Source organism: Panicum hallii, chromosome 7, assembly GCF_002211085.1.
Source record: "Panicum hallii strain FIL2 chromosome 7, PHallii_v3.1, whole genome shotgun sequence".
Lineage (NCBI taxonomy): Eukaryota > Viridiplantae > Streptophyta > Magnoliopsida > Poales > Poaceae > Panicum > Panicum hallii.
Genome location: NC_038048.1, coordinates 40060519 through 40083065, shown reverse-complemented (window position 1 = coordinate 40083065; position 22547 = coordinate 40060519). Strand labels below are relative to the sequence as shown.

At 50.9% G+C, this 22547-nt stretch overlaps 4 protein-coding genes, 1 long non-coding RNA gene and 1 pseudogene across 11 annotated transcripts; 3 read left to right on the top strand and 3 right to left on the bottom strand.

Moving 5' to 3' along the window:
- The first annotated feature begins 1803 nt into the window (after positions 1 to 1803).
- LOC112901000 (UDP-glycosyltransferase 82A1-like) lies at positions 1804 to 5536 on the top strand. Its single transcript, XM_025969799.1, has 2 exons — positions 1804 to 2302; positions 4374 to 5536. The coding sequence occupies exons 1-2, from the start codon at positions 1804 to 1806 to the stop codon at positions 5402 to 5404; spliced, it is 1530 nt and encodes a 509-aa protein (XP_025825584.1). The 3' UTR covers positions 5405 to 5536.
- A 2159-nt stretch (positions 5537 to 7695) lies between these two features.
- Positions 7696 to 9559, top strand: LOC112899975 (large ribosomal RNA subunit accumulation protein YCED homolog 2, chloroplastic). Of its 2 annotated transcripts, none has more exons than XM_025968660.1 (7): positions 7696 to 7992; positions 8079 to 8270; positions 8397 to 8486; positions 8610 to 8696; positions 8806 to 8886; positions 8979 to 9067; positions 9163 to 9559. In XM_025968660.1, the coding sequence occupies exons 1-6, from the start codon at positions 7819 to 7821 to the stop codon at positions 9042 to 9044; spliced, it is 690 nt and encodes a 229-aa protein (XP_025824445.1). In that variant the 5' UTR covers positions 7696 to 7818; the 3' UTR covers positions 9045 to 9067; positions 9163 to 9559. The 2 variants fall into 2 exon arrangements, with proteins under 2 accessions (XP_025824445.1, XP_025824444.1); XM_025968659.1 differs by having other exon boundaries at positions 7698 to 7992; positions 9022 to 9067.
- Positions 9560 to 9774: 215 nt separating this feature from the next.
- LOC112901605 lies at positions 9775 to 12291 on the bottom strand (annotated as a pseudogene).
- An 867-nt stretch (positions 12292 to 13158) lies between these two features.
- On the top strand, positions 13159 to 17083 carry LOC112901607. Of its 5 annotated transcripts, none has more exons than XR_003230329.1 (6): positions 13159 to 13463; positions 15480 to 15723; positions 15844 to 15937; positions 16474 to 16590; positions 16658 to 16709; positions 16800 to 17083. It is a non-coding gene; the product is annotated as an uncharacterized LOC112901607 (long non-coding RNA). The 5 variants fall into 5 exon arrangements; XR_003230331.1 differs by having other exon boundaries at positions 16408 to 16590; XR_003230330.1 differs by having other exon boundaries at positions 15480 to 15747.
- On the bottom strand, positions 13503 to 18391 carry LOC112901606 (probable metal-nicotianamine transporter YSL11). 2 transcript variants are annotated; one of them, XM_025970557.1, is made up of 6 exons: positions 17920 to 18391; positions 15866 to 16029; positions 15680 to 15831; positions 15467 to 15601; positions 15033 to 15222; positions 13503 to 14944 (listed from the first exon to the last, which is right to left on the bottom strand). In XM_025970557.1, exons 1-6 carry the CDS (start codon positions 18389 to 18391, stop codon positions 13841 to 13843), a joined length of 2217 nt encoding a protein of 738 aa, XP_025826342.1. In that variant the 3' UTR covers positions 13503 to 13840. The 2 variants fall into 2 exon arrangements, with proteins under 2 accessions (XP_025826342.1, XP_025826341.1); XM_025970556.1 differs by having other exon boundaries at positions 15680 to 15777.
- Positions 18392 to 19260: 869 nt separating this feature from the next.
- Positions 19261 to 22425, bottom strand: LOC112900967 (probable metal-nicotianamine transporter YSL11). Its single transcript, XM_025969761.1, has 6 exons — positions 22002 to 22425; positions 21420 to 21583; positions 21232 to 21329; positions 21018 to 21152; positions 20622 to 20811; positions 19261 to 20546 (listed from the first exon to the last, which is right to left on the bottom strand). The coding sequence occupies exons 1-6, from the start codon at positions 22420 to 22422 to the stop codon at positions 19440 to 19442; spliced, it is 2115 nt and encodes a 704-aa protein (XP_025825546.1). The 5' UTR covers positions 22423 to 22425; the 3' UTR covers positions 19261 to 19439.
- Between the last annotated feature and the right edge of the window lie 122 nt (positions 22426 to 22547).

The following is a 22547-nucleotide window of genomic DNA, read 5'->3' as shown; positions in this document are numbered from 1 at the left end:
ACAACAAGTAGATGTTGTCTTTAGCTTTTCCTGTTTTTCTTCGTTTTAGACAGTTCAGTTTCTGGAGAGGGTGTTTTTTGTTTTCTACCAAAGCTTTTGCGGCAGCAAAGATTTTTTTAGAAACACAGTATAGACGCAGACGTTTATATACGTGTACGCAAACCTACTCCTATGAATATCTTCGAGAAACTGGGCCGGCTGATCATTGAGATTTGAGATCGACGAAGTCACAGCTGACGTCTCACTGTCAACGGATAACTCCATCCCTATGAGTATCTTCGAGAGATTGAGCCAGCTGATTCTTGATATTGACGAAGTCACAACTGACGTCTAACTGTCGACGGGCACGTCGTCTACCAGTGAAAGAATAGCGCCGGTTAAATCCCGAAATAAATCCAAAAAAATATAGATATCCGTGCCGAGTCGGGAACTCAAACCCGGGTGAGCAGATTCCACCACGAGAAACCTTACCAGCTGAACTACCTTAGTTCGCACGGCAGCAAAAGCTTTGTTGGTACGAGTTTTGGAGAAACTCTTCTGCATGTAAACTGGTATCCCTAGTACACTTTTTATGCTTTCAGTAAAACTGGGCTGGAGGGTCTCTGGTCTAAAAAAACAGGCCGGGTTTGTATTTTGATCGATTTCTGCGGGGTTTGTAGAGGCTTTCTGAGTTCTGACTTTCTGACCAGCTAACATCCCCCCGCGTTCTTTGAGAAAGAGCAGAGGCATATGCAAATTCCACACAACTGACATACTCGAGTCATTTACAATTCGGCACATGCCTCATGCCCTCGGCGAGCCCCACGCGCACGCGTGCTTTGCTGCTACCGGCCGGCGGCCAGGCGCTCGCCGTGGTCGCCGCCGGACGGGAACGCGCGACCGAGCTAACTTTCGTTTTCTATACGCCCCCCGAAACCGGCGACGAATCTTCGAATCACCTGGCAGCGATACGGAGCCACACGGAGGCTGCGCGCGCTATGCGACACACTACACTTAAAATGGCAACAGTACAGAATATCTATGTACCCGCGGATAGCAAACCCGACGGGCGCGGATACGGGTTTGCATTTATACCCGCGGGTGCGGGCGCGGGTACAACCTTAAATCCGACGGATATCTGCTAACGGGTTTGAAAAAATAATATCCGCATCTACAAACCCGCCAAATACGATTTAGCGGCTGATATGTGGGTCCTAAACCGACTTCATTTAGGGTTTATGTTAATGTGTGATGTATCATGTATTTACGTACGAGACTAGTTCATTTATATGCTCAGATTTATTTGTTTCGTTAAATAAATGGTGTTTATTTGCTGTTAAAATGTAATGTGTGCTTGATTTCCTAATGAGCCGGCGGTACACGGGTGTGCCCGCGGGTATGCGGATATCCGCGGATAGCGGTTACGGACATTATTTCGTACCCGTGGCGGATTGCGGGTGTAGATGCAGGTACGGATTTTAGTACACGGGTACGGGTTTACAAAGTTAGTATCCGTGCGGATTTTATCCGTTGCCACCTATAACTGCACTGGTATACCCGGTGAGATGTATGCCGCCGAGTTGTTAGTGTAAAGTGCCTCGGAAGATGGTGGATGGAATGGAAGCGCCTCCAATAAACAAACGGGGAGGCGAGCCAGCGGGGGGCGCGGCTATAAAAAACCTTGCGCACGCTGCGTTCGGGGCCTCGCCACCACGCCCACCCAGATCGACCACGGTGAAGCCCAGGATAAGCTTCCGCAGGGCATACATAGCCTTCGCCTCCGTTCACGGACGACGCTAGCTGATCGGTGACGTCCGCATCCGCATGGGGGCCGAGGCGGTGACCCACCACCCGGCCGTGCTCCTCGTGCCGTTCCCGGCGCAGGGCCACGTCACGCCCATGCTGCAGCTGGCGCGCGCCCTCGCCGCGCACGGCGTCGCGGCCACCGTCGCCGTCCCGGACTTCATCCACCGCCGCATCTCCGGCGGCGGCTGCGCGGGCGCCGGCGTGGCGCTCGCGTCCATCCCCAGCGGCATCGAGGACGGCTCCGGCCCCGACGCCAACCCGGGGTTCGCCGCCATCGTGCACGCAATGGAGCACCACATGCCCGCCCACCTGGAGCGCATGCTGGCGGGGCCGCCGCCGTCTCGCCGCGGCCCCGCCGTCGCGTGCGTCGTCGTCGACGTGCTGGCGTCGTGGGCCGTCCCCGTCGCCGCGCGCTGCGGCGTCCCGGCGGCCGGGTTCTGGCCCGCGATGCTCGCCAGCTACCGCGTCGTCGCCGCCATCCCGGAGCTCATCGAGAGGGGCCTCATCTCGGAATCCGGTACGATATATAATAACACGCACTCACGCACATCCTGATACATCCGCACGCACGCACGCGCCCCTGCAGCTTCCGTGTTCCGAGTTGCACCGGACATGTAACATGGTAGAGTTGACCTTGCGATGGGGGAAACCAAAAACAATGGAGCTCCCTTCACCTGCGCATATGCTTGGCATGCAAAAACTCTTGGTCGAGATCCTTCTGGAATCTGGATCGTGCCGGGAGGCAGGATCCTGAATCGTAGGCTCCAACTAGTAGTTTCTATACAAAGGCTTCCTGCGAACGTAGAGATGTTGCCATGCATTGTCTAGGAGAAACCCTCTCTTTTAAACTTCTCCGTTATCTCAGGTAGAGGTAGTTGCCACATAATTTTCCTCAGATAAAAGTGCTGCATCTTTCCTTTACATCTGGGATTTCCACTCACTAACACAATCCACCCAGCCGGCACATCGCAAAGTAATGTAAAGAAGTCAGAAGTGTATATCCACCTCGGAACAAAGTGGAAATTGTTAGGCTTTAATGAAAACCATGAAGATCAGAGTAAAGTATCTTGCTTTCATGCAAGCCTACAGTTGTGTTCTAGAGGAATACTGTAAGCAAAAGAATAAGGTAAGCCGTAAGCCAATGCATGCCACTACACCTGCTATATGAATCCATCCGTTTCAAAATCTATGACTAGGACAAGCTTATTAGTTCAAAAACCATTTTTTTGAAGCAGAAAAATACAAACAACCTTGCCCAGTACACTGTATATTTAAATTATATAGAGTAGCATTTTTTCATCTTGAAATTTAAAAAATGGTACGTCCAATTGGAGCATGTGACAATAAAAGTACGAGTACCACTCGGGCCCCTTACAATGTTCCTGCCAGCTGCATCACCCAATCACTCACTAGCTTTATGGAGTAGCTGCTTATGTGGAGTGGCACGTCGCATGATTAGACTTGCCAAGCTTGTTACCTTCTTCCTTGAGCTCAACGTTGCGACAGCCGAGAGAGAGACCAGACCGGGCGAGCAGCGAGGAGGGGACGAGGGGCCCGTCTTTTCCGTTCTTCTTTTGGCGTCGGGCCCTCCGTGCGGTCTCCATCCGGCCTACCCACCACCACCGCTCTGCTCTGCATCCGATCCGGTCCATCCGTCTGCCTGGCTGGGCCCGATCCACGTTCCTCCCTGCCATTTTTGAGGTGCGCCTCGCCGTGCGTCTCAGGCTCAGTTTTGGCCCAGCAGGATCACATCCCGGAAAAAGTTGATCTCTCCCCATCGGAGCTACTCGACACGTGATGTGCTCCTGCCTCTATCCAGTCCTCAACCTTACAGCTCCAGCATGATTGTTTCCTTTTCCTTTTTGATGGAATGAAAAGAATTCTTTTCCGTGTTTGTGTTTTTTTTAGAAGTAATCATTCTGTTCCGGCACGATCTCCTGCAATGCGCCTGAGCATCTGCACGTTGATCCAGAGTGGATAACGAAGAATAATTCGGACAGAAAAAAAAATGCCACATGTCTTCACGGCCCTTTTTGGAGGTAGCACGATTCTCCGTGCTTCGGTGGCACGCTGGCACGAAACGGATTGGAGTCCGTGGCACGCTGGCACGAGGAGCAAAGTGGCCCTGACCCCTGCACTTGACGACATGGCATTTTCCCCAAATGGGGGAGTTCGGGATGCATAATCTTCCTACTACTGGTATAACAATAGCACACTACTATCAGTATGGCGAGTGCACTTGGCATCTGGACGGGGGGAAGACGACAACCGAGCACGCTCTCGTCCTCCCTCCCCAGGCCGATTGGCCCGGAGGCCGCCGGAGCTGAACACGTTCCGGCGCGGACCGGAGGTGACCGGGACTGGCACCGGCAGCTCCGGCGACCGGCGGTCGGTGGTGGTGCCTCGCGACGCGCGCGGGGATCGTCGCGATCGAGCGCGTCGTCGCGTAGCGCAATACGGACGCGTACTTGGCCACATGGAGCCTGCCTAGGAATCTTGCACGGTTACCATGTACACGTACTTGTTGCTGCTTTTTTTTCTGTGTACTACCGCTGAACTAACCGCTCGTGCTTTTTCTTGACGTGAAGGTACACCGATCTCGTCGAGCGAGTCGACCGACGACGACGCGATGATCCGGGGCCTGAAGATCCTGCCGGCGCAGGTGGAGCTCCGCGCCGGGGAGCTGCCGTGGCTTGTCGGCGACCCGGCCACCCAGAGGTCACGGTTCGCCTTCTGGCTCCAGACCCTGCACCGCGCCAGGGGCTTCCGCTGGGTCCTCGTCAACTCCTTCCCGGGCGAGGCCGGCGCGGACGACGTGGTGCGCCGCCTCGCGCGGCAGGGCCCGCAGGTCCTCCCGGTCGGGCCGGCGCTGCTCCCCGGCGGCCTCGGCGGCGCCGCCGCCGAGCGCACGAAGCAGCAGCCGCCGCCGTGCTGCGGCAACAACAATGACGACGACAAGAACCCGAGCATGTGGCGCGCGGACTCGACGTGCATATCGTGGCTGGACGCGCAGCGCGCGGGGTCGGTGGTGTACGTCTCGTTCGGCAGCTGGGTGGGGTCGATCGGCCCTGACAAGGTCCGGGAGCTGGCGCTGGGGCTGGAGGCCACGGGCCGGCCCTTCCTGTGGGCGCTCAAGCGGGACCCCTCGTGGCGCGCGGGGCTCCCCGAGGGCTTCGCCGATCGCGCGGCCGCGGGCGGGCGGGGCAAGGTGGTGGACTGGGCGCCGCAGGAGGACGTGCTCCGGCACGCCGCCGTCGGGTGCTACCTGACGCACTGCGGCTGGAACTCCACGCTGGAAGCGGTCCGCCACGGGGTGCGCCTGCTGTGCTACCCGGTGTCCGGGGACCAGTTCATCAACTGCGCCTACATCACGGGGCCGTGGGGCATCGGGCTCCGACTCGCCGCCGGCGTGACGCGAGGCGACGTGAGGGATGGCATCGGGAGGGTCATGGACGAAGGCGGCGAGGGGAAGCGCCTGCGGGAGAAGGTCCGGGCGCTGCGGGAGCGCGTCGTGGCGGCGGAGGCGCGGCGCGCGGCGGACCGGAGCGTCGGGTCGTTCGTGGACGAGATCCGGAGGGAGAGCCACCCGCTGCTGATGCAGATACACAGCGTGTTGTAGCGATCTATGCAGCGTATGGCGTACATGTACATTATCCACTTTTAACGGTTGTGATCCATGGTAGCAAAACGACCAATGGCCAAATCTCGTTCTGGCAAGACATCAAACTGCCAATGGCATGATACTGTTTCAGTAGGTCTACTCAGCATTGCACTTGCAATCGCACTCGTCAGAAGCTGAGCACGTGCGCAATCCGATACAGCATGCAGCGTAACACCACGCAGGTGAGGTTACAAAAAGCATGGTGCATGGATCACGACGACACTGGACAAAACAAAAGCCGCTTTTCTGAACCTGACTCGCTCCCCTGTCTGCACCACCGCGCCGTGTGAGTAACGGCACTGTCATCCCTGCTGAGCACGAGCCACTGCGACTGCGAACTGTCACTCTCTCAGCTACAGTGGTGACCTGAGTGAGTGACGGCACCGTCATCCTCCGCATCTAGAGTGGTAACCTGTAACCTGTCTGGTTCTCGCCACGTGTGTCGCTGCAACTGGATTCAGTTTCACCGTACCCGCCTTCTCCCCGACAGGAAAGTTTCGGCCGCCGATGGCCGGAATGTGCCTCTCCCACTACTCCCCACCCCACGCACGCAGATCAGAAGAGCCGGCCGCGAAAGCTACAGTGCTCGCCCAGTGCGCGCGGAATAGGATCGCGGCGAGGCGTGGTCGGACTGGAACCGGGCGTAGCCACGTGATCTCTGCGCACGCACGCCTTTACAAAAGTGCTAGCGAGTCAGCGAGAAATAGGCACGGCCGGTGCACGTAACTAGCTACGCGATTATGGCCTATCCTTTCCTCTGGGGAGAAGATCGGGCGGGGATTGGCCGGCGCGTCCAGATGGTCGCCGGAAAGAATCGCTCGCCGGAGTGGCTGTTCCTGAAGGCCGAAAAGCGTAAAGGGCTCCGAATAGATAGACTGGTGGAGAGCCCCCGGGCCGCCCGGCGCCAAAAGCAGCGACGCCCGGGCGGACAGAGCAGCAGCGTGCAGGTCGCAGACTCCCCCAACCGCCCAGAAGCGGCCAGCTGCCTTGACACGACGGCGGTGAGGAGGGATTCCAAGGCGCCTGGCGTGTTCCATGTGCTCGCAGTCGCAGCGACTCCCAACCCTCGGCGGGGCGGAAGCGATCGGGAATCCCAATCCCAATCTAGACGGATCGTGGCCGGACGATCTACCTCTCCCACCGTTTGAGTGACACGACTTTGCTCGCGATTAGACTTGAGATGAAGCCCGGGCCCCGCGTGCTCGATTCTTATGTCGGGCTGGGCCGTACAGTACCGGCCTAAATTCTAACCCTTGATTCTGTGGATAGATAGGCTCGTAGGCTCGTAGCCACCCTTTGGCCCGGCTTGGCCATGGATTCCAAGGGCTAACAAATGTCTGGTTTTGTTTGCTAGCCCAACCCGATTAGGAGAAGAGCATTGTTTCATAACCTCCTCCTACCTCCGTGCTAAAATAATCAACTTTTTTTTACCTTATTTGCGTATGTATTTCATTCAGAGAAAAGTAATTAAAATTTATCGAGTATACAAACGAACCTATTTTGGGATGGAGGAAATGATCGTCCCTCTAAAATAGAAGTAGATGGTCAGTGTGAAAAGCAACATGGTTGCGAGGTTTGGCAGAATTTTAGAGTTTTACAATTACAGGAGGACAATTAATGGCCGTCATACAGAGGAGGCTCCAGAGGAGATAGTGTGGCATGACACTAGAGTTGGGTGTTTGGACGGGATGGTAATGTGATCGTGATCGAAAAGCTAGGAGCAGCAGGCAGAAGAAACAGTTGAATGGACAACAACGGTGGTAAGGGAATGCAAAAAAAAAAAAAATTATTCGCATGATGACGAACAGCAGCGGTGAATTCGGCTCCTAACGATGTTGTTTCGGCGATTGTAAATGACTTTTCTGGAGGGCGCTCTCATTTCTCACTTTTCTCACTTTTGAGAGTTACAGTTGGAATTCATCATGCCATTACGCTGTGTATTATTTGATTTAATGAATCATGACACCATATTGTAATTTATGCTATTACTCCCTCCGTTCCAAATTATCAGTCGTTTTGATATTTCTAGATTCATAATTTTTGCTATACGTCTAAATATATGTTATATCTAGGTGCGTAGCAAATTTTATGTACGTAGAAAAATTAAAATAATTTATAATTTAGGAGGGATGGAGTATGTATTATGCTTATAAAAAAAGGAGGGCATACATGTAATTTATTCAAACGTAGGGCATCACGCCGTGTAGTAAAGCCGTAAACCCAGCAACCTGAACCAGCGCCACATGTCACTGGCGCCACGGCGGAGCAAACGATAAGCTGATAAGGTAACAGTAGTATCTTCAGCTTCAGGACTTGAGCGCCCCTGCAGCGGAGCCTGGACCAAGCTCCGCTGCCCTGCGAAGCCTGGAATCATGGCGAGAGCTTGCAACCACGTGCTGAGGCTGCCGCTGAATCCGGTCACGACGCCGCTCCCAGGCGGCCGAAGCCGCGGCGCCCGGTGCAGAACGCTCGCCGTGTACGCGCAGCTTCCGACCGAAGACGATGCCTACCCGACGGAGCCGTTGAAGAAAGCGCAAGTCGCACAGGTGCATAGCGTACCGTTCATCCGCGGCAGTTTGCTCGGGTGGTCCGCGGCAGCTCATCCCGTGCCGTGCTGCTTGTCTCGATCCAGAGCGCCCGGAGGAGCCGCCGGAGGGGAGCCGGCGGCGCGCGGCAGAGCCTGGTCTCCGTCGGAACGGCGCGCGGCGGAGGGGACCAGTGGAGCAGCGACTTCGACCTGACGATGCGGCAGCTGCGCCTGGACGATCTTATCGAGGACGGGCAGAGGGACGCCGACGTGCTCGTGCACCTTCTAGTTCAGCAGGTAATCGCCTTGGCTTACGGTTACGCCATGGGTGCTCTTTCTCTCCTGAAGCCTGCAGTGTCAGCAGGTAATCGAGTAGGTATTCAGATGATGAACTGATACTGTATTTGTGTTGTCTGATTTCAGCATACACAGTTTGGGATGTCTATAAAAGGGCGAGTGCTGACATCGTTCAGAAAAATCTGCGATTCCTGCTCCTCTCCCTACTGCACAAACGTACTGTACTGTCACTTGAAATCCTCTCCGTTTTATGATACGATTTAAGATACTGCAATTACCCAGTTCTGTATTAGATCGCGTTATAGAACCACTGACATGATATTCCTCTGCACTCCACAGATCGATGAGAAATTCAATCTCACGGTTCTGTCTTCATCAAGGAGAGATCAGAGCGGGCTGCCATATCTCGGTGACAGCGATCCGTCGGTATGAGTTCTGAAGTAGCACTACTCAGATACAATGCTACCCAACTTCTGAACCTGCATTCACACATCAGTGTGAGGATATTGTTACAGCTTCTTTCCACCTTTAACAGGTCATCTATGTGAGACCAGGAGAGGAAGTTGATCTTGACTCGGTAATCCAAGAGACTGTACGATTAACGGCATCGGCTAAGGTGAAAACAATTGCCCTAATTACACGCTACAATATGCCATGTTGATTAGTGTTTACTACTGCTATATTACTCCTTTTCCTTTTGGAATGAAGCTACCTGCTATGTTGCTGATCAGTATATCTACAATATATCCAGAGTTCCTGTTCGGAGGCCTGTGAAAAGTCTACAGTCGTATGGCAATGTAAGTGCCTGTTCAAATTTAATGCACTTATTTCAGCTGGTGATGCAGATAATGTAAAGATCTTTGTCATGATTGTATATCTTTAAAAATCACAGATGGTAGTAACCAGAGGAAGAAGAGTTCCAGCCAAAGATGGTCAAAACTTCTTGATCTAAAGAAAACCCTGGATAAAGCGCCTAAGTGAATTAGTATTGGGCATCATTGAATTACAGATGGAGCTTCATCTTGCAATGCTACATAGAGTGCAGTCAATATGCCGGATACTGCTACCAAAATGATGCTGGTATGCAAGTTGAAAGTTACGACCATTTGTTTTGAGCAGTAGATTGATGGTTTGTAACCTTCTGGCTATCTGATCTGAATGGTATATATGTGACTCTTAGATAGCCACTGTAATGTAAAGAATAAATATCAATGGGCATGATTGGCCATTGACTGGTCATGTTCAGACTTCAGAACTCAAATACAGGGTAACACAGTTTACTATACTCAGTTCGGAGAATAAATGTGAATGTGAATATAACAAGTTTTTGTTGAAACCAATACTTGCTGTCACAATCATGTACTATTCAGTATTGTTTCCAGTGCTAAGTGGTTCACCATAACAAATGTTCATTTGCAGTCTTCACATTGCAGGATATAATATTTTCAGCCTTACTTAGAGCATGGTGCTCAATGCAAGGTAGTATAACAGTTTCAACCTTAATCAGAGCATGGCACTCAATTCAGAGCAGAGTGTGTGTGTGGTGCAAAGGTGGCTTCTTCCCCGGTTTCTAAGTCAATGTTCCGATGAAGCCATCCACTTTGTAATTGACACCTCTTGACAGAAACTTCATGCAGATCGGCGGCTTCACATTGAAAAGCGACAGCACTGCCTGCGGCAGAGTCCATACTCCGTCTCCGCAGACCAAGCCGGACGCGACGGCATAGCTAAACGCGTCAGCCTGGGCCTTGTCCACCCATTCCCACGCGAACAGTATCACGCTCCCCAGGAACATGTCGATGGCGAAGTACGAGCCGATGTAGAACGGGATCGCCATCGCCATGGGGAGCGGTATGAGCCTGGCCACCTTCCTCGGCGCCAGGTCCTTGGCCACGTTGAGGGCGATGGCGCCGGCGAAGAAGACGCAGCACAGCGTGAGGCAGTGCCTCGGGAGCTTGGAGAAGCCGTCGACGCCGAGGATGGCCATGTTGCGGTAGATGAGCGCGTAGGGCGCCGGGTACGCGCTCTTCTGCGTGCCGACGCCGTCGAACGCGCGGTAGAAGAGCCAGAAGACGCTGGGCCCGACGACGCAGCCCATGGCGGTGCCGATCACCTGGCTGACGAACATGGACCGCGGCGAGGCCAGGGTCATGTAGCCGGTCTTGAAGTCCTGCATCAGGTCGCCGGCGGTTGACACGATGTTCATCATGATGCCGCACGCCGCGAGCCCCACCAGCACGCCGCTGTGGGACTTGCCGACCCACGCGCCGAAGATGAAGATGGCGAGCTTGCCGTAGGTGGACGCGAGGGACCAGTCCGTGAGGCCCATCCCGTAGGCGTTGCACAAGGCCAGCACGGGCGCCATCAGGTAGACCGCCAGGACGTGGTGCCACTTGAGCTTCGGAAAGATGAGGTGAGGCACGGCGGTGATGGAGATGGCGACGTAGCCGCCGATCGCGACCGGCGTTGGGATCTGGTCCTTGAGGAAGAACTCGGTCATGCGAGCGTCGTCGAACGAGGGTGGCGTCGCGTGAGCGGCGCCGTCGCCGGAGATTGTTCTCTCGTCGCTGTTCACGGGGAGGGTACCGAAGTATTTCTTCTTCTCGGTTGACGCTGCTATCGCGGCGACAGTACGCAGGAGCACCATGGCGAACTTGTAGAGGCCATCTCCTAGTATGATGGCAATGGCAACGAACACCTGCAACAGTTCGGATAGCCTGGCTTAAATCAAATTCAAACATCGCCTTGAAGTCCCCTTTTTAACATGATCAGGAATTAGATGCATTCAACAGAAGGTAATAAAATCTCAATGGCAGGCACACAAGTACCCGATAGCCTTGCATTCCTTCAAGTGAACTGTCTGAAAGTTCTGCACCGAACCAGCTCCCTCTTTTCTCGGCTATCAGAGGCCACATGACTCCCCATGAGAGGATTCCTCCGAGCAGGACTGAGATGTTCACAATGTGCGGGCAGATCATTCCTGCACCGATGTAGGTCGTCGAGAAATCAAAGTAAAACCTGACAACACGAAGACAGTGAGGTAGTTTCATGCGGCAACTGAGGTGAACTGAAGGAACTGAAGACATGGGCAGGTTACTGGTTTCAGAAAGAAACAAGGAGAACAGGGATGTATTTTCAGTGAATGTTTCAGATACCGGTTCTGATAAGCTGCCAGGCCCAGTGAGGGAACTGCTCGAATCCACAGCCGTCCCCGGCCGTGTAGAACCACTGGAAGAAGCCCCAAAGGAAGCTGGCCACAGAGCACTTGATCAGTGTGCACACTTGGCTCCTGTAATAGATTTGTGATCACGGATCGGAGCTTGTGATGGCTGCAATAGTCAGTGTACAAGCATATGTCGCCGTACTAGTACTAGTACTACTATTTACTTGGCGCGTTCAGAGCCGTCTGGGGTGTGGAATCCGTTGATCAGGTGAGCAGTCGCGGTGCCGCTCGGATACGTTAGCTTGTAGTCAACGAACATCACCTGAAGCAGAAATAGTTGCTCTCTCAGATCCGCTCAGTGATCAGGAAACATTTGTATCGGCGAGCCGTCGCAGGACTAGCTAATCATAGATCCATACTCACCTTTCTCAGGGGAACGAGAGCGAAGAGACCGACGAAGCTGACGAGGAAGAGGAACCCTATCATCCAGCCCAGCCTGGGTTTTTTCACGTTGTCCGCATTGTTTTCTTCAGCTGCCTGGGCGGCGATCGTCTCGCTCATGCCAAACAGGTAGCTCCCAAATCCACCTGATCCCAGCATTGCAATGGCGGAAGAGTCAAAGACAAATTTTAAGCTTTGAACAGAGCAGAGCTGGCGATGTATTGGTAGTTCGGTACCGCTGAAGGCGATGCCGTAGGCGGCGACGACGCAGGTCTGGACGACGGTGTTCTCCTGGCGCGTGAAGGGCCGCCCTGGGTTCTTGATGGACGCCGTCCAGACGCGGAGGAAGAAGAAGCCCAGCAGGCCGGCGGAGACGTTGAGCGAGGGGATGATGCCCGTGGTGAGGCTGAGCTTCATGACGATGAGGCTGAAAACGACGGCCAGGAGGAGGCTCACCGCCAGGGCCCGGGGCGTCACCTGCTCCCGCCACGACGGCACGGGCTCCGACTCGAACACCCGCTCGATGGAGTCCGTGACCTCCCAGCCGCCGCCAACCGCCGCGCTCCTCCCCTCGTCGCCGTCGCCCGCCTCCGTGTTGGGCTTCTTCTGAGGCTTGCTGCTCCTCTGCCTCACCTCGCTCAGGTCCACGTCGCCGCCCGTACCGGCGGCGTCACCTTGCGCCGGCTCGTAGGCGGATGCCATGGCTTCGCGATTTCCACTAAGCTACGATCGAAACTTATGAGCTGATCTTCAGTTACTAAGCACGTCAGTCCTGCAACGCACTAGAGAGCCACCGACATATATGCACTGGAGCCTCGGAGCAAGCAACCCAGGAGCCAGGAGGCTGGAAATGCCTTGGTTGTAGCCAGAAATATGCACACCTATCGTGCGTAATTTCAGGAATCCTGACAGCTGAAGCCTGGTGCTTTGGGAATTGTTAGCCGGCAGCAGCATCCAGTAGTTTCGGCGAGCTATGCATCGTGAAAAGCGAACCATGGCTGCGTGAGGACAAATGCTGCAGCTCTTGGTCTCGCAAGGAGCAACAAAGCAGCCGAGACGCCAGGGCGAGGATTAAAGCGAGCTCGTGATTTTTCGTTTGATTTTTTTTTTGAGAAGGTGATTTTTCGTTTGCTGCAGACTGGGGATCCCCGTTCAGGCTTCAATCGGACCAAACAAAGCCCAGCCTTGTGCCTGCGAGTGGTGAAGCACGCAGATCCAAACCCACAAGGCCTCCTACATGATCGTTTGGGCCTCCGTTTCTGCCATTTGTAAGGCCCAACGAAAAAGCAGCCCACCACACACCCGCGCCGGCCAAGCGGCCGCCTCCCGCCGCACCGCAGCGGCGATGTATGCTGGCCCGGCGACCAGCACCGGCGCGGATGAGGGGCGGCGAATCTCCGGAGCTGTTCCCGGCTCCGCCTCTCGCATCCAGGCTATGTCCGCTTCCGCCGTTCCGCGTCCTTGCTGCTCACGGGTTTGGTGGCGCAAGGGCAGTTCGGAAGCAGTGGCCGATGGCCGACGGGAAGGGAGGGGGCGAACCTGCGGGACTCGGAGGTTTTTCGGGGAAACGCAAGCTCGACACGAATAAGGTACGTTTGCATTCTGCATCTCGTTGCAGGCGTCTGGCATCCATCCTCCGATTCCATACCTGAACCTGATGGCCGTTCCTGTTTTCATTCATTCGGTCACACGCCTGATATCTATCAGACTCGACCATACCTAAAGACCTGGGTTAACAAGAGGCAATCTGTGCCACGAAAATGAAATTCCAGAGATAGAAACCAGACAATTGTACTATTGCGCTACCAAGCAGATCAGACAACTGCTCCAATTGTGCTTGTCTGCTTGATTGCTTGAACAAAATATGACCGCTGCCCAGCGGCACTCTTAAATTTACATAACTAGAATTATTTGACCACTTCTACTATGAAAGAAAGATAATTCTATTCTAGCAAACTAGCACTAACTAATTCTCAAGGAAGGAGTCCACTTTGGCATTCACAGACCTCGACAAAAACTTCATGCAAATGGGAGGTTTCACATTTGCAAGAGAAAGAACAGCCTCTGGTAGTGCCCAGAGCCCGTCACCGCACATGAAACCTGATGCAACTGCTGGTCCCAACGAGTCTGCTTCAGCTTTGTTCTTCCATTCCCAAATGAATAGTATTGTACAGCCCAAGAACATATCAATAGTGAAGAATGCACCGACATAGAAAGGAATTGCTACTGCCATGGGGATGGGGATGAACTTTGCCACCTTCTTCGGCACCAGGTCCTTCATCAAATTGACGGTGAAGGAAACCGCGAAGAATATGTAGCATAAGGTGAGGCAGTGCTTTGGAAGGGACAAACCATCCACACCCATGATCGCCATGTTACGGTACATAATGGTGTAAGGTGCTGGGTAAGCGCCATCGCTTGCTCCAACATCAAATGACTTGTAAAACAGCCAGAAGATGCAGGGGGCAATAACACAGCCCATGGCGGTGCCTATCACCTGGCTGATGAACATGGACCTTGGTGAGGCCAGAGTCAGGTACCCGGTCTTGAAGTCTTGCATCAGATCAGCAGCTGTTCCCACAATGCTCATCATCACACCGCATGCAGCTAATCCCACAAGCACACCACCATGCGAAGCACCTGCCCACGCACCGAAACTAAAGATTGCAAGCTTACCGTAGGCGCTGGCAAAGGACCAATTTGTTAGGCCACATCCATAGGCATTGCAGAAGGCTAGTGCTGGTGCGAGGATGTATGCAGCCAAAATGTGGTACCACTTGAGCTGTGGGATGATGAGAGGGAGGCAACCGATGGTTATAGCTGCCAAGACAACATAGCCTCCAAATGCAACTTTAGTGGGAATTTGATCCTTCATGAATAGCTCAGCACGACGCTTTTCGTCGAATGACTCAGCATCAGTGTTAGTGACTGGGGTGCCATCGTCGGACACAGGAAGCATGTTTGTATTTCTATTCCTGTACCTTGATATGAAGGCTTCTATTATGCGAGCAAGTACCTTTAAGATGTTGTACATGCCATCCCCAAGAATTACTGCTATGGTTATAAACACCTGCATTGTTACATCGTCAGTTCTGGGTAATACATTTGGTTGTGCAAAGCAAAAGCTTGCTTGCTAGTAGGACCAAATTATAGTTTACCCTGTAACCTTGCAGTCCATGTAGACTACTATCTGGTAGAGTCTCGGGGTACCAGCTTCCTTTCTTTGTGCTGATCAATGGCCACATTACTCCCCACGAGATGATGCCTCCAAGAAGAAGAGACATATTTACGATATATGGGCAGATCATTCCAACACCAACATAAGTAGGTGAGAAATCAAAAAAGAACCTGGAAAATGCCAATTAAGTTAAGAAAAATAGGAGTATGACTAATCATACAGGAGAGAAATATCATAAAATCGAGAATAGCCAGCAGACAACTCCTCAGCCAAATAGATTAGTTGATGCACCTGAATACTGCACGTATTAGTCTATCACTCCGTGATAGTCACTATATAAATAAGTAGGGATCTAATCTTTCTGGCATTAGAATCGCTTGTTGTCTTTTTGTTCAAGGACACATCTATACTAACCTGTTTTTATAAGCTTCAAGGCCAAGTGTTGGGAAGGACCCGAATCCACAGTGTTTCCCAGCTGTGTAGAACCACTGGAAGAATGCCCAAAGGAAGCTAAGTGAGAAGTATTTGCCCAACGTCCGAACTTGCTTCCTGAAATAGAATATGATCTTATCAGTAACAATGTTTGATTTTTGATAATGACGAGCGACAAGAGTTCATGTTGCCTACTTTGCACGCTCGGTACCCTGAGGTGCGTGGAATCCATTGATGAGGTAAGCGGTCGCAGTACCACTTGGGTAAGTCAGTTTGTAATCCACTATCATAACCTGAAAACATGCATCCCCGTTGATAATCATAGAAATTTCTTTTTGCAAAATGTCCTGGAAGAATAGAGTCGGAAAGGGAAGCATATACCTTTCTCAGAGGCACCAGAGCAAAAAGGCCAACGAAACTGACGAGGAACATAAACCCTATCATCCATCCGAGGTGGGGTTCCTTGATATTCTGGGCATCATTGGCCTCTGTTACTTTATTAGCAATAGTTCCACTCATACCAAACAGATAACTGCTAAATCCACCTGTTGAATTAGAATTTGTGAATCACAACTATATGCTATAATTATATTGTCACGGGTATCTCACTACGCTAAAGTACCACAAAATAAATTGTAGGAATCATCATGCAATGTCAAATCTAAATGTATTCTGTGTCAGTAACAACATCCATAATCTTATTCAAAATACAAGCATGGCCCATGACCCAGGGAACAATGCCTTGCCTACTCAGAACTAATTTCTAAGATATACCCCATGTTAATTGATATTTCAAGTGGTTTCATTCGATTTGTTGTGGATTGGATGATGGAAAAACCGACAAGCAACAAGCATAGGTTGAGTTGTACAAAGTCAGGAATCACTTTGGGGGGCTAGCATAGGTAACACAGGACTGATAACAGGGGTAGGGGCTGTGGCAAACTGGTTTCCTATGATGGACAGGCAGCAATATCTTTCACTTTGGACAGGATGATTTTATTTGAGGAGCCTTCACCGGAGATTGTTTCAATCAAAATGGCAACATGCCAACAGTGCATGTTAATATGTTATCCGTTAGTGGGCAAGTATCCGGTGTCAACAGTGAGGTGAGAAATTATTTTTGCTTGTGTTGATTTCATTTTACTTGGATTTAACTCCTAGGGTTCTCTGTAGGAATGCAAATTGGGGCTTCTTTTGCTTCAAAAGGGTGGCATACTGCAGTTGGGTGAGTGACTGAGTGTAAAACCTTTCACTTGGTCTCTTGGTGTTTAAGTTTCTCCAATTTATTCATTGCTGGTTTGATTTGGTTGGGCAGATCAAGAACAGTATGCAATGCTGGTCATCTTAAAATTGGAAGACGAGCCAAGTCCATCGTGCAAGCAGATGTTGCTATAATACTTAGCAGACAAACTGTACCAACTATGCAGCTTTTCATCCACACAGAAGACCTCCACTTCTACCATAAATCATTTTGAAGTACCTGATCAATCAAATATTTTAACTTTATTTCAGAAGTTACATTTGTAGAAGGAAGACTGCAAATTCCTAAGGCTCCATTTATTTATGCAAGAGAAAAGGGTTCATGATGGGTTCCTTAAAGTTACATGTTACAGCTACCATTTCCATGACATCAAATCTTTTAACTTTGGTAAATTGTATTTTAATTCCAGCACTTATACCTTGTAGTAACTCCTTGCATTGTCATAACAGTTCGCCAGGTAGTGCTTGCTCTGGAAATTGTTATTACAAAGATAGATTGGGCATATCCATAGAAATCGATTCAAAGATCATTGTATGCAAAATTGCAGTCGAAGTCTTTCCAATTGTACGATTTTTTTTGTCTTTTATCTCTTTGGTGGGTTCACTATCATAATCTTTCCACATCTAACACATATATTTCATCTATGTTTTGGTTTCTATTGCGGTTTGCTAGCCTAGTTAACTTTTTCTTTGTTTCTACAGGGATTCACAATCCATATATCCTTTTTATTCTTTAAAAAATGACTAATCAAAAATTGAGTTTTTTTTCTATTTATACATTCATCAAATCCGCCTCATGATTTTTATTATTTGTTTCAGGGGTCTGTGTTGACTCTAATAGGATTACTTGTCTTGTTTATATATATTTTTTAACTCATCTTATCTCTTCAAGTGATTTTCTTGTCTTTTAGATTTTCAATTTTAGGAAATTTTTCCTTCTAGTTACTCTGCTTTTCCTTCGATCTAAGTTAGTAATTTTTCTTTGTTTCCGCTCACAAGTAAAAACAAACATGGGATTAAAAATAATGGGAGTCCTTTTCCCCAAGTACTTGATTTTAGGCCATAAAGATCCAACATTCCAACGGTAGACGAGCCATCAGAAATTTGACGAGCAAGACGGCGCATAAAATAAAAGCATGAGCTAATGAGGGAAGGGCTCGGGTTTGGGCTTTTACCGGTGAAGGTGATGCCGTAGGCGGAGACGACGCAGGTCTGGATCATGGTGTTCTCCTGTCGCGTGAAGGGCTGCCTGAGCAAGCCGCAGCTCTCGATGGCCTTGGTCCAGACGCGGACGAGGAAGTAGCTGAGGAGGCTGGCGCAGACGTTGAGCGAGGGGTTGATGCCCGTGGTGAGGTCGATCTTCATGAGGATGATGTTGAACACGACGGCGAGGAGGGACCCCACCACGAAGGCGCGCACCGTCAGCTGCTCCCGCCACGACGGCACGGGCAGGTCCGCGAACGCCTGCTCCACCGACGGCGGCGCGGGCTCCTCCTTGCCCGCGTCCCCGCCGCCGGCCTCGCCCGCCTGTTGGCCGCCGGCGTGGCGGCGGCGGAGCTGGCTGCTGCTGCCTTGTTCCAGGGCGTCCGCGTTGTCGTGGACGGCTGAGCCGCCGGAAGCGCTGGCGCTGGCGGTGCCCGGCGCCATGCCGTCTCACACACACTGTTGGTCACTCGGCTGGTGCTTGGCAGTGGGGGTTGCTGGATCCTAAAAGGAGGGGCGGGTAGCGTTTGAGATGATCTGGTGGCCGGGCAGAGGTTGTAGATTCTGGTCAAGATTCATGCATGGGAGCTCGGAAATTCTGGTCAAGATTCCATGCATGCTCTCTGTTTGCCAGATGCATTGCTGTCCTAATTTTGGGGTGCTTACTGAATGGGTTTGAATCGGCTCGCTCCTCAGGTTAGTTTTCGGTCAACCGTATGTTTGGTTCAACGCGTAGAACCAACATGTAGAACCCAGACGATCTACGTTTGCCCAAAAAAACTCGAATAAATTCATCCGACTTCCTTGGTTCGCTTCACTGATGACAGCTCCGGAGGCCAGACTACGGCCAGAATGAGAATCTGTCACATACCAACTACCCTTCTTGTTGCCTACTATCAGAGGCCACATTGTTCCCAGAAGAGGATGCCTTCACAATATGCAGCATTGTCAAGAGTACTGATTAGCAACACAGAGATCAGACCAGAATTGTCGAACACTGACAAGCAATTCTGCAACATCCAGCGATACACTAGAGATACAGAAAGCAGAGTAGAATGGGGCATACTGGCCACCTTTTATCACCGTCACACTGACTGACCGATGTTTTGTGATTTTGGAGTGCATGCAGATGTTTAGTACTTTTGATTCTCCAAAACAACTTCTATTCTTTTACTTAAAAAACTAAATATATATTTAAAAACAAATTGCAATCTTGCTTCACATGTGTATCTGAGCAAAATATAAGGTTCAGTATAAACAGCAATCTTGCTTCAGAGGAGACAATCTTGACCATGAAAATTTCATTTCATTTCAGAGAGAGCAACCAGTCAACTGCAGCACTAAACAATTCAGACAGCTTCTCCAATTGTGCTTGACTACTAAAACAAATACGAAAATTGCGCAATGATACTAATAAATTTACATGACTAGAATTATTTAACCACTTCAACTACGAGACAAAGATAATTCTACTCGATCAAACTATCACTAGCTAGTTCCCAAGGAAGGAGTCCACTTTAGTATTCACCGACCTTGACAAGAACTTCATGCAAATAGGAGGATTCACATTGGCAAGAGACAGAACAGCCTGGGGCAGTGCCCACAGCCCATCACCGCACATCAAGCCCGACGCAACTGCTGGTCCGAACGAATCTGCTTCAGCTTTGTTCTTCCATTCCCAAAAGAAGAGTATCACACTGCCCAAGAACATATCAATCGCGAAGTATGGCCCAAGGTAGAAAGGAATTGCTGCTGCCATGGGGATGGGGATGAACTTCGCAACCTTCGCGGGCACTTGATCCTTGATCAAATTGATGGCAAAGGAAACAGCAAAGAAAATGTAGCACAGTGTGAGGCAGTTCTTTGGAAGCAAGGACAGGCCATCCACGCCAAGGATCGCCATATTGCGGTACATAATGGTGTAAGGTGCTGGATAAGCGCCACCACTAGCACCAATGTCGAAGGACTTGTAAAACAGCCAGAAGACACAGGGCGCAATAACACAGCCCATGGCAGTGCCTATCACCTGGCTGATGAACATGGACCTTGGCGAGGCCAGAGTCAGGTACCCAGTCTTGAAGTCTTGCATCAGATCAGAGGCTGTTCCCACAATGCTCATCATGACACCGCATGCAGCTAATCCTACAAGCACCCCACCATGGGATGCACCTGCCCATGCACCAATGATAAAAATAGCAAGCTTACCATAGGTGCTGGCGAGGGACCAATCAGTTAGGCCACATCCATAGGCATTGCAGAAGGCCAGTATAGGAGCAAGGATGTATGCAGCCAAAATATGGTACCACTTGAGCTGTGGGATGATGAGAGGGAGGCAACCGATGGTTATAGCTGCCAGAGCAACATAGCCTCCAAATGCAACTGTCTTGGGAATTTGATCCTTCAAGAATAGCTCAACACGACGCTTGTCATCAAATGACTCAGCTTCAATGGGAGTGACAGGGGTGCCATCCTCGGACACAGGAAGCGTGTTTGCATTTCTATTCCTGTACACTGATATGAGTGCACATATTGAGCGGATAAATACCTTCAAGAAGTTGTACAGGCCATCCCCAAGAATTACTGCTATGGTTATAAACACCTGCACTTTTACGCCGTCAGTTCTGGATAGTTGTGAAAAGAAATAGTTTGCATGCTACTACGGCCAAGTATTTACCTTATAACCATTTAGTCCATGTAGACTACTATCTGGAAGAGAGTCAGAGTACCAGCTTCCTTTTTTTGTGCTGATCAGTGGCCACATTACTCCCCACGAGATAATGCCTCCAAGAAGAAGAGACACATTTACGATATACGGGCATATCATTCCAACACCAACATAAGTAGCTGAGAAATCAAAATAGAACCTGGAAAACAGGAGAACATTATCATAAATATCAAATAAACAGCAGACTACTAAGTCCCCCCCCCCCCCCGAACAATAGCATATCACTAAGCTAGAGAGATTAATAATGCATTAGTCAATAACTGTGTGGTCTAACATAAGTTTGGAGCTACCCTTTTGGCAATTTACCACTATTTGAATTTAAAACCAGGATGCAGTGATACTGACTTGTTTTTGTAAGCTTCAAGGCCGAGTGTTGGGAAGGAGCTGAATCCGCAGTCGTCCCCAGCTGTATAGAACCACTGGAAGAAGGCCCAAAGGAAACTAAGTGAGAAGTACTTGCCCAACGTCCGAACTTGCTTCCTGAAATATGTGACGATATTATCAATAAACACACACTGATTTTTTACAATGACAGGCTAGCAGAGTTCATGTTGCGTACTTTGCAAGCTCGGCACCCTCGGGCGTGTGAAATCCATTGATGAGGTATGCGGTCGCAGTTCCACTAGGGTAAGTCAGCTTGTAATCCACAATCATAATCTGAAAACGTTTATTTCGGACTTTCAGTTGATAACCATAGGAAGTTTGTTAGAACATTGAGAATTAGAGTTGGAAACGGAAAGCATATACCTTTCTCAGAGGAACCAGAGCGAAAAGGCCAACAAAACTGACGAGGAACATAAACCCTATCATCCATCCTAGGTGAGGGTCCTTGATATTCTGAGCATCATTGGCCTCTGTTGCTTGTTTAGCAATAGTTCCACTCATACCAAATAGATAGCTGCCAAACCCGCCTGCAATTGGAATTTGTGAATCAGAGATCTGAGATTTTATATTGTTTTAATATGCCATTCTAAAAGTAATAAGAAAAGTTGTAGGGATCATCAGGCAATGCAAAATCTGAATTATTCTCAGGGAACAATGTCTTGCCCACACTCACGATTAATTTCTGAAACATGCACCAGGTTTATCGATATCTGAAGACTGTTTCGTGAAAAGTTACTTTTCTGATAAATACATGTACTGATTACTGAATACCACCATGTCATAGATCTAATCTAGAATCTATAATAAGAGACAAAAATAAACAAAAGCGTGCCTTTCCACAGGTGATGCGCCAAACTGGTTTGTCTGATAAATCTAACAAGCAAGAGAGCGCAGAAAGAGAAACTAATGACGGAAGCACTGGGGTTTAGGCTTTTAAGTTTTTACCGCTGAAGGCGATGCCGTAGGCGGAGACGACGCAGGTCTGGATGACGGTGTTCTCCTGTCGCGTGAAGGGCTGCTTGAGCAGGCCCATGCTCTCGATGGCCTTGGTCCAGAGGCGGACGAGGAAGTAGCTGAGGAGGCTGGCGGAGACGTTGAGCGAGGGGATGATGCCGGTGGTGAGGTTGAGCTTCATGACGATGACGCTGAACAGGACGGAGAGGAGCGCCCCCACCACGAAGGCGCGCACCGTCAGCTGCTCCCGCCACGATGGCACGGGCTTGTCCGCGAACGCTTGCTCCACCGAGACCGCCTCCTCCTTGGCATTGCCGGCCCCGCCGCCGCCGGCCTCGCCCTCGCCCTCGCCCTCGCCCTCGCGGACGCCGCCGCCGTGGCGTCGGCGGAGCAGATTGGAGCCCAGCTCCATGGCGTCGGCGTCGTCGTGGACGGCGGACCCGCCGGGAGCGGTGGCGGCCACGGCGCCCGTCGCCATGGTGACTCTCTCTGTTGGCGAGTATCGTGACTCGGTTGATGGTTGGGAGGCGGCGTATT

Excerpts from the sequence above, each read along its gene's own strand:
- LOC112901000 (XM_025969799.1), top strand. The coding sequence starts at position 1,804 with ATGGGGGCCGAGGCGGTGACCCACCACCCGGCCGTGCTCCTCGTGCCG. Across the intron at positions 2,303-4,373 it reads GGGCCTCATCTCGGAATCCG|GTACACCGATCTCGTCGAGC; the intron begins GTACGATATATA and ends CTTGACGTGAAG.
- LOC112899975 (XM_025968659.1), top strand. The coding sequence starts at position 7,819 with ATGGCGAGAGCTTGCAACCACGTGCTGAGGCTGCCGCTGAATCCGGTC. Across the intron at positions 8,487-8,609 it reads CCTCTCCCTACTGCACAAAC|ATCGATGAGAAATTCAATCT; the intron begins GTACTGTACTGT and ends TGCACTCCACAG. Across the intron at positions 8,697-8,805 it reads TCGGTGACAGCGATCCGTCG|GTCATCTATGTGAGACCAGG; the intron begins GTATGAGTTCTG and ends CACCTTTAACAG.
- LOC112901606 (XM_025970557.1), bottom strand. The coding sequence starts at position 18,391 with ATGGCGCCGGGCACCGCCAGCGCCAGCGCTTCCGGCGGCTCAGCCGTC. Across the intron at positions 16,030-17,919 it reads CTACGGCATCACCTTCACCG|GTGGATTTAGCAGTTATCTG; the intron begins GTAAAAGCCCAA and ends CTAATTCAACAG. Across the intron at positions 14,945-15,032 it reads ATGGACTGCAAGGTTACAGG|GTGTTTATAACCATAGCAGT; the intron begins GTAAACTATAAT and ends GTAACAATGCAG.
- LOC112900967 (XM_025969761.1), bottom strand. The coding sequence starts at position 22,422 with ATGGAGCTGGGCTCCAATCTGCTCCGCCGACGCCACGGCGGCGGCGTC. Across the intron at positions 21,330-21,419 it reads CTCTGGTTCCTCTGAGAAAG|ATTATGATTGTGGATTACAA; the intron begins GTATATGCTTTC and ends AAACGTTTTCAG. Across the intron at positions 20,812-21,017 it reads CTTGAAGCTTACAAAAACAA|GTTCTATTTTGATTTCTCAG; the intron begins GTCAGTATCACT and ends CCTGTTTTCCAG.